The sequence below is a fragment of the Lygodium microphyllum genome, chromosome 6, assembly GCF_053477565.2.
Source record: "Lygodium microphyllum isolate KBCC chromosome 6, Lygodium_microphyllum_v1.1.10, whole genome shotgun sequence".
NCBI classification, from domain to species: domain Eukaryota; kingdom Viridiplantae; phylum Streptophyta; class Polypodiopsida; order Schizaeales; family Lygodiaceae; genus Lygodium; species Lygodium microphyllum.
The window spans coordinates 103,722,858-103,732,553 of NC_141140.1; the positions used below are offsets into that span (position 1 = coordinate 103,722,858).

A 9,696-nucleotide genomic window follows, 5' to 3' on the forward strand; every position below is an offset into this window, starting at 1 on the left:
ATTAGCTCTTATAGTGTTTAATATTAAGCTCTAAATTTCATATCGATTTCACAAAAATCACTTAAAATAAAAGAGAGTGATCAATGCAAATTTAGAAAATGTAGTTAAAATTTTTATCATAAGAATCAAACATTTAGAAATTGTTCTTATAGTTGAAAGGTTGTGAAGAGAAGAAGAGGTTTAGGGTCTACCAATGTCCAACGATTTTTCCTTCTTGAACTCCGATACTCTCTAATTCTTGTCTACTAATGTGTTAAACTAATTTCCTTCTTTTCATTGCATCGAAATAGTGTGCAACTCTTAGGATTGTTGCACAAATCTCAATTTTAAAGACTATGAATCACTATCTACACTCTCTGCTTGTATATCTTAGTACTACACAACATGTGGGAACTTTTGGGGTATTCGCCATCATAAGAGATCTTATTATTGTAGCATATTTCATCGCCATTTATTAATTCGGGGCTGAGGATTGTAGTAAAATACTTGCAAATACTAAAGGAGTTGTGTGATGCAATGCTTGACGCCAATTTGATCATGTAGTCTTATTTTGATAAATATAACTAGCAAAAGAGTCATGCACTTGTCAGTTGTTGCGAGTGGTCTTGTTTCTACATAGGTATTTTAGGCCATTATATCTCTATATTAGCTCAATTTTTTATGACTATAATTAACATGTGTGATTTTTTTGAAAGCAATAATAAACATTCTTTGTAAGAGAGTGAAATTGAACATCAAATTAGGGTTCAAAAGTTCATTTTAGGGGAGGAGAAGAAGAAGAAAAAGAAGAAGAACCTTGAGGTTAGAGAAAGGAGAGGGGATACATAAAGATGTGTATACATACACATACATACATGCATACTTGCATACTTATGTATGTATGTACATACATTCACACATACATAGATACATTGTCGGGGAAGTTATTGTATGTATATCCTCTACATCACGTGCATTCAAGGCCTATTTATAAATATCTTTATCTATGATTTTTTTTTGAATAAAAAATAACCCTTTTCTATTCAATATGTACATAACCCCTTTATATTACACCCTTCTATATGTAAAAAAATGGTATTTTAAAAATACCTTATTTTGAACCCATGTGATGCACACATATATTCATGAGTAACTTACCTGAGGATACATACAAGACCCATAAATAGATACACACACACACACACCCCTACAAACATGTGCACACATGCATATGCACAAAGAAGGAATAAGAGAATCAAAGGAAATGCAATGAGATAAGGTATGTTAGAGAAGAAAAAAGAGTGGACAGTTAGTTGAGAAAGCCACTCCATGACCATCAACTTGAGCTACAAGCTCTTCATTAATGTGATAAGAATGTGCTAGTAAGTGCACAAAGCTTTTGGATGTTAAAGTTGTGATTGGAACTCTTGTTGAAGAGTTTAGTTTGTTGCCATGCAATTGTAGCATGTTCCTAAGGTGGAACTTGAAGGTGGTTAATGATGGGACCACATTAAGAGTATGTGATAGCTATGTTACAAGTGTGAAATTCAATATAATGGAAGGGTTGTAAACCAGGAATATTCCCTAAACCTAAACTAATTGAGCCTTCTAACATGTCTAACTAAGATTTGTAGGATGTGTCCCAATTTTGAATTTTGAAGGTCTTGTCTAACAATTAAAAAGGAAACAATAATTGAGAGATTAAAGTAACAATTGTTCATGGCATGTTGGGAAGTGTAATCATTGGCAATAGAGCAAATGTGGAGTAATGTTTTAATAAGAAGCTTATATATATATATCATTAGTAAGAAGTTTACATATTGTTTAGTGAACTTATCTTGAAGCCTAGGACTCTATCTATCATTTAAATGTGTAAATTTGAGGTCATTCATGGGGAAAGAAGGCATCCAACAACATGATAAGACACCATCCTCTTGTTGATGCTAAAAAGAGCTTTGGAAAAGCATAATCCAAACTTTTTAGATATGTCCAACTTTTTGAGTTGTTGGGATAGGTGTACTAGCTTAAACATGTTATACTCAAGCACCATATGTATCTCTCCAAGTGGAAGGTGTGACACTTTTTCAGGAATCATTCGTCCAATTAAACTAGAAGGTGTTTGGCCTTTGGTAAAGTATTATTCAACATGCTTTCTTTATGTGTTAGTTTTCATGCAACTTTTCAAAGTCATGCTCATACATGCCTCGAATTTGAATTATTTGCTAGGCATAACATGGCCTTGAGCTTGAGTGTAATCAGCATGCCTGTGGCAAAATGAAAATGGTATAACAATACGAAGCATAAGATGGGGGGGAAAAGTCACAACAATATGCACAATTGTAGTCTTCACTAGGAGCATTGATTACAATGTACAATAGGGACCTACATTGTCGATTTACATGGGTCCTTTTTTGTAAGCTCTTTGACATATATCAGCGATTATTAAACACCTTATCAACCCTAGCTTTGGACCATTCAACATGTAGGACCATAGGTCAGAGGTTCTAGAGTATTAAGATGATGCCATAACTAGCTCTGATTAGACTTGCAAGAGTGTTGAAAGTAAAGTGAACATGGTGCAACATGTTCAATTGCCTCCCCATCGTCTACAAATGTGACAACCTTTACTTGCTTGACTCTTGGAAGTCTAGTCAAGTACTTGGGTATAACACCATCCTTAGGAGTTGTTTGCCATGGACAATGCTTTAGAAGAAGCTACAGCCTGCCATGACCCTTGGGAAGAAGGCATAGAATCTTCTAGAGTATGTGATGAGCCTCTTGGGAAAAGGTATACTATGTTCTGGAGTATTTTGCCTTGAGGATGTAAGCTAAGCATTTTGTAATACCACCAAACTCTTTCAATGCTAGTAAAACCTTTTGGATTTGTGGTGTGAAGGAATTCACATGCTCTTAATTGAATGCAACCATGATTTGTGAATCTGAGCCGTTATATACATATGAGAGAGAGAGAGAGAGAGAGAGAGAGAGAGAGAGTGTGTGTGTGTGTGTGTGTGTGTGTGTGAAGGGCGTTAAGTAAATTAAAGAAGTGCAAGTTGTTTCACGCGGGCACCTCCCTTAAAAAGGGATGATTGATGCCCTCTCTTTTCACCGCTTATGTTCCATGCAAGATTTGTATGATAGCATTGAAAGTGAACGAGAGGACTCTCTGTCACATGGGCTTTTTCTTTGAACTCAGCCTCCAAGCTTTTTGTTCTTTTGGGTGGTGATGGGAATTTGCAGAATTTCACACTCTCGTGAAGGAATCACTTCACGCCTTACTACTAATGGCCAATTTATGGTTGCTGTCCAGCCTCTCCGATTGAATCCCTGGCGGATGATTCTGCTTCGCTCAATCCAAAATCAAACACCGATTGGATTAATGGGCTTGGCTAACCCAATCGGTAAATTTGTGAATGTACTTCTGATAGGGATCCAAATCGTGCCTTTCATAGAAGGAATCCAAAACAGTATCTTCGCCCATTTCCACTAGAAAAAGAGGTTTGTCTCCGGCTACAAGACCCCCTCTGTCATCTCTCTCTTTGTATTTTCCTGTTTTCTTGATTCTTGATCCTCCCCCCTTCTTGGCCTTTGATCTTGGATGAGTTCAAAATGCTACAAGCACCCGCACCAGCTGGTTGTAGGCATCTGTGCCTCTTGTTTAAGGGAGCAACTGGCAATTTTTGCAAACTTGGAACGAGAAGAAGACCAAGGTGACAGAGAAGGAAATCATGGCGATCATGCTGATGCCACTCACCATGGGGATCAACAAGCCAGCTGCATGGAGTCCCTTTCCCTCCATGTATCTGCTTGTGAGGATATCTCAAATGGGATTGATGCAGATTGTGATACCATCCATGTATCTGCTCGTGAGGATATCTCAAAGAGGATCGATGCAGATTGTAATGTGCCGTGTTTGCATAGCCTTGATTCAACCAGAGGAACAGATGGAGATGATGGCTCTCGCGCTTGTCCTATCGAATCGACACAAGAAGTTGACAGCTGTGTACATCAACCCAGTTCAGCAGCTCATGTCCTCAACCTGATAAAAGAAGAAGAAGGAAGATGTACTTCTCCACATTGCTCCAATTTGACAAGAGAGCAACAAATGCCTGTTGCTCTAGCTTCTCTTGATTTCGATACACCAATCAAGGAGCATAATGGTGATAGTTCTTCTTCCAATGTGAAAATCCATGTATGTTCTTCCAGTAGGCTCAATCTGACATCAAATTATGTAACATGCACTGGGTCTTCTCAGCCTCCATTGAATCTCATAGAAGAAGAGGAGAGCTCAGTTGGGTCTGCTCCCCATGAGATTTATTTGATGGAGGGAAGGTATCAAGTTGTCAATTGCAGCCACAGCTCTGTTGCATCTCAAAACCTCACAGCTGGTTGCAATCCCACAACCCAGCAAAGTGTTAATGAGCTTGACTTTCGCAGAAGCCACCTGGAATGCCCTTTCATGGTACGGCGAAGCTTGTCCTTCCATGAAGATGCAAAAATGAGGCTTGATGCAGGCAAAAACACCTGGTCAGGAGACAACAGGAAGAAGAAGAAGAAGACACTCTCCTATCTGTTCAATCTTGACAAAGCGGAGTCTGGAGCTCAGTGCCTCCAGGACAACACTAATCAGGATTTTGTGGTCCAGAGTCCCCTCTCTGTTTCATCGACTGCCACCACCTTAACTTCCACATTTACAGGAAAAAAATGGGGTTCCTCTTCAAAGAGGAGCAAGAAGAACAGCTTGTTTGATACAGGTCATAACACTACACCCCTCTCATGGTTTGCATCATTGTTTCGCAGGCATACTAAAGAAGGCAGGCCCAGATGCCTTAGGCAGAAATCTGTCAGCCTGGACTGCCATGCATTGGAAGATGGTAAGCTCTCATGGGAAGCTCCAAGGGCATCTGCATGGGAGCAGCTGAGTTTTTCATCGGCATGGGAGGGCCCAAGATCATCTTGGCAAGGTGTTACAGCAGCATCAGATGCAGACTCGGTTCGAAGTTGTTTTCATTACTTTCAAGACAGCCTATCTGAGGCGAGGCAGGATGTGGATCTAGAGCTTGATCTAGAATTGGAAGGCTACGACTTTGCCATAAATGCAGGGAATTGTGAGCACAGCAAGAGGAGAAATGCAAAAAGATATATTGCACCGCAAGCCCTGTCCGGGATGCAAACATCAGATGAAAAGATGTTTGTTATGGCAAAGGCATTGCAATTGCAGAGAGATGTTTCTACGCAGACTACACCACCAAGGGCATTTCAAAGTGATATAGATGGAGATGTGATGAAACAACAAGAAAGACCTCCAAAATGCGAAGATAATCTTCATCAAGTTCCTTTCTGGAGCAAGGCATGGATTAGAACCTTGACCAATTCTATCAAGCAGAAGAAAATTACTACATCAGCAGAGTACCAAGGCATTGCTATGGATGATATAAATGAACAAGCAAGCACCATTTCAGCAGATTCTTCTGCAAGAGAGGATAGCAGCAATTTTAGCCAGAACAATAGGAGTGGTGCTCCTTGCGGCCAGAGCCAACATTCTGGGCGTAACATTAACAGCGGATACAGAGCATGGGATGCCTATTACAGTTCTGGAACTCAGAAGGGCTTTAGTAATGTTAAGGGTTCTCAGCCCCTTAAAGGATTTGCTAGCAGAAGGAAGAATGGTGGCAGCAACAGGAATCGCAGCTCAAGCCTGTCGCCACTCAGCTCTGATAATGGGCTGCTTAGATTCTATTTGACGCCTGTGCGGAGTATGAGTGGTACTAGGTGCAGGATGAAACCAAAGAATCCTGGATAACCTCAGCATCATAATCATTATTGGCACTGGAGTCATAGCATTCTTTAGACTCAAGTTCTCTCTCCAAGAGAGAGAGAGAGAAGACGCAGCTGGTATCTGTACATCTGTATATGGATAGAGACTTTAAAGGTCGATTAAGCCTTGTAGCTATCAACTCAGCAAGGGATGGCTGGATGCTAGAAATCGAACTGTCAGCCTAACTTGAATCTTTTGCTGATGGTAGTGAAGCGCTTGTAGCTGCTGTGTTTTGCATCTGGCCTCAGCTTCAATTCATTTGTGTTGAGCAGAAGCAAACCCCTCATACATACTCTTCATATTAGGCAAGGTATATGCCCACTCCCTTTTGACAAAATCAGGCTGTGGATGCATGGAGATCTCCCTTGCTGCTAATAACCGAAGACTATTGAAATCTTGGCAAATGAGTTTGCATTTCTAATGCAAATTTAACCAGGGAGACAGTGACTGCCATTATCCTCCATACTCTCAATTATCCTTAATTCTACATACGTGAGTCTTAATTTCACACGCAAATAGATTATTATTATTATTTCATATGCAGATTTGGAACTTATAAATTGTAAATTCTTCCATTTACAGGTCTATCTCCAATCTTTTTAGTGTAAAAAGGTATTGATAGTCTGTGTACTGTCTTGTGTGATATGCTTTTCCATCAAGTTTGCTATCCTGATCTTGAGACAACCGCTAGTTAATCTCAATTGAAAAGGTCAGAAACCAGGTTTTTTGTTCAATTTAGTAAACCAGAGTCTTTTCTGAGATTGTCAAAACCTATCACAGAGTTTAAGAACACCATATTCCCAAATGCGAGTCGCGGGGGACTTGCCTACCGAACTCTTGAAATCAAATAACTTGCTTGTTAGAAGTCATTCACATTGGAACACTTTTATCTTGCACAGTATTCAAAGCTACGTAGGAAGACTCCCTTTTCATGTTCTTATGAAATCAATCTATTCACTTGGAAACCTCAGTACTATCCAGGAGGAAACTTGAGAACACATAGAACCTTCCTTGCTTTTTTATGTGCTTTAATGGTCGAAACACATTTTAAAAAACTAATTTTGGTTTTTATTGTAGGTTTAGGTTCCTTGTACTCTCCAATTCACAAGACAATTGAAGAGCTGCAGTAGTAAAGTCAAATCTTAAACGAACAAACAATGTAGCTGCATGAACCTTGTTCTGCAATGTTTTCCAAGATAAATCTTGCAGATGTGAAATAGCAGAAGTTTTGGAGTTGCAGATGACTACTACAGAAATTTCAATAGCATATTCAAAATCCGAAATTTTGCCTTTACTAACCAATATTACAAGAAGTTCTAAGGATGAAATAAGGCTGAGAGTGTGTCTGCTGCTTTCCCTGCATATGTGAAAACTATATTACTTCATAAACTTTGTAGCCTGAAACTCTTCAAAGCCCTGCATAGCCTGCCAAAAGAGGCCAGCACCTCTGATCAACTGTATATCGCTTACTCCATCTAAATAAGAATGAACCATTCTATCGGGCTACCACAGGGATAGTAAAGCCTCTACTAACTGTGCAAGCAGCCATGTTTTGCTAGAGCGGCTTGGTAGTTGACTACCTATCCTCCTAAAACCTGTGAAAGTGACCCAGCTTCTTACAATTTCTCTAGTAGCTGTTTTATGCATCACTTCTTCAGGTTTGTTCTCTCAGCATTTTAGTCCAAGGTACCTAAAGTTTTCCAGATCACAGTTGTGGCATATCCTTATGTTTAACCATCCATCATGTCATCCTCATACTGTCCAGAATGATTGTTTTGTCAGCCCTCCTTGTTCCTCTCTTTCCAGCATACCTCTCTTTTCCGCCTTGCTTGTGTTGTGCAGGTTTCCCTTATCTTTCTTATGGCGTCTCTGTCAAGTGTCTAGCATGCCATGCAATCTCATTTACATTCTCGTAAATCCGTCAAGCAACTAAACAAAACTTTTATTTCTTGTTTCTTTAGGACAAATTAACTTTGTTTACCTCACAGGATTAAGTAGATATTAAACTCCATATAATATCCATAACTCAGATCTATTTTGCTTCATAAAACCCTAATTCCCCTCCTGCATACCCGAGTCATCATACTAGCACTGTTAGACTGATTAATGTCTGCTCCAGAGCCGAGCTCACCACACTACATAAACATTACGTCTTTCCACTGCCCTATATGCTAGCTTCATTTGTACTGAGAGTATGGATCAAAGGGAAGTGATGACCCAGTTGCCACATCTCTGTAATAACCAAAAGGAGGATTAGTATAAAGGCTGCTATAGCCCGAGGAAGGCATGGCAAAATTGGGCTCCATTTTCAGTGGCAAGGGCTCTCCTCTCATAGACCCTTTGTGATCACCTTCAGCTTCTCTAAATTTGTGCAGATATATAGTGAGCGGGTCAATGTAATCGTCAAACCCCAGCTTGCTCATTGCCCACAACACATCTTCTGCTGTTATGGTTTTCCTCTGTTCTCTTTGGCACCTGTCATTTGCCTCACTAGTTATGAAGCTTATGAACTCTGAGACACACTCTTGGATGGTCTCTTTACCATCGTCAGCGATTTTTGCATGGCCGGGAAGCACCTTCCGCATGATGCGAATCACGTTCGCTACTGGCATTAGCCGGTCCTGCTCGCGCACATTAGCACTGACTTCCTCAGGATGCTGTATGTCGACCAATGTCGATTTCTGACACGCTTCTGCCATCACATCTGCAAAATCAACTGCACACAAGAGAGTCCAGAGGAGTGAGAGCAGTTAAAACATCTTGAGTACGTTGTTGTGATTCAAGTTTAAAAGCCCAAAACATGAAGGATCACATCGCGTCACAATTGAGAATTAAAACCAAGAAAGCACATTCATTATGCTGAATGATAATTTGTTGCAAGCTCAAACTCACCAAACAAGAAGGTTCAAGAATCAGAATCAAGATCAACCTCTAATCGATCTTAAACAGGAAGGTGCAAGAACTCAAAACCAAGGCGAGACAACCCACATCGATGGAGCAAAATTTCAAATGTGCTAATTATTCTAGATTGACGAGGTGTCTTTTCACAGCCTTGCTATACACACATGCAACGAAAAAGTTCAAAAGTGCGTTAACAAAAGGAAAAGAAAGATCCACAATGGGGACTCAATAGGGGCGAGAGAGAGAGAGAGAGAGAGAGAGAGAGAGAGAGAGAGTGTGTGTGTGTGTGTGTGTGTGTGGATGGACATGAAATGCGAGAGAAAGCAGCATTTTGAAGGATATTGAGGGATAACAATTGAAACTTGCACAGAAAGCGATGAATTACTCACTGCTGCTGCTGGCCATGAACTATATTCCGAGAGAGAGAGGCGTATGAAGATCTCCAACCAAGCAATGGCCACAGATGGGGTTCTCCAGATTAGCCTTCTTCAAAAATGAGAGAGAGAGAGATAGAGAAGGGGGGTGGAGAGACGCATGCAAATCAGGAGAGGAAAGGAAGGGAGGATATGTCGCAGCTTCTATATAATGAGTCTCAGTCGGTCGGTCGGTCCGTCAGTCAGAGAGAGAGAGAGAGGGAGAGAGAGGTGTGGATGGGGTGAGGAGTTCTACGTCTACGTGTGTGTATGGTGAGAGAGAGAGAGAGAGAGAGAGAGAGAGAGAGAGAGAGAGGGTTGAAGAGGGGGTTGTGGGTGGTGCATGTGTCTCGAGGCCAACTGCGTAATTTTCAAATTTGTGATCAAAATTCGGTTTTGTTTTATGTTACGCTAAATTCGTGTATTTCCTCACCTCACCCCTTGATTTTATTTTCCTTCGAAGTTCGACATTTTCTTGCTGATTTTATTGGCATCCCTCGTGCCTTGCAACAAGTTATCACTCTCTCCAAGCTAGCTCGCTCTCTCTCACCATAAAAGCCAGGCCACACCTAAGTCACTTGACCT

At 40.5% G+C, this 9,696-nt stretch overlaps 2 protein-coding genes across 3 annotated transcripts; one reads left to right on the forward strand and one right to left on the reverse strand.

Annotated features, from left to right (window-relative positions):
* Positions 1 to 3,108: 3,108 nt before the first annotated feature.
* On the forward strand, positions 3,109 to 6,331 carry LOC148034889 (uncharacterized). Its single transcript, XM_087679828.1, has one exon. It carries the CDS (start codon positions 3,578 to 3,580, stop codon positions 5,780 to 5,782), a length of 2,205 nt encoding a protein of 734 aa, XP_087535954.1. The 5' UTR covers positions 3,109 to 3,577; the 3' UTR covers positions 5,783 to 6,331.
* Positions 6,332 to 6,863: 532 nt separating this feature from the next.
* On the reverse strand, positions 6,864 to 9,377 carry LOC148034890 (nuclear transcription factor Y subunit B-1-like). 2 transcript variants are annotated; one of them, XM_087680589.1, is made up of 2 exons: positions 9,088 to 9,377; positions 6,864 to 8,513 (listed from the first exon to the last, which is right to left on the reverse strand). In XM_087680589.1, the coding sequence occupies exons 1-2, from the start codon at positions 9,101 to 9,103 to the stop codon at positions 7,975 to 7,977; spliced, it is 555 nt and encodes a 184-aa protein (XP_087536715.1). In that variant the 5' UTR covers positions 9,104 to 9,377; the 3' UTR covers positions 6,864 to 7,974. The 2 variants fall into 2 exon arrangements, with proteins under 2 accessions (XP_087536715.1, XP_087536716.1); XM_087680590.1 differs by lacking the exon at positions 9,088 to 9,377 and adding an exon at positions 8,690 to 8,776.
* Positions 9,378 to 9,696: the final 319 nt, after the last annotated feature.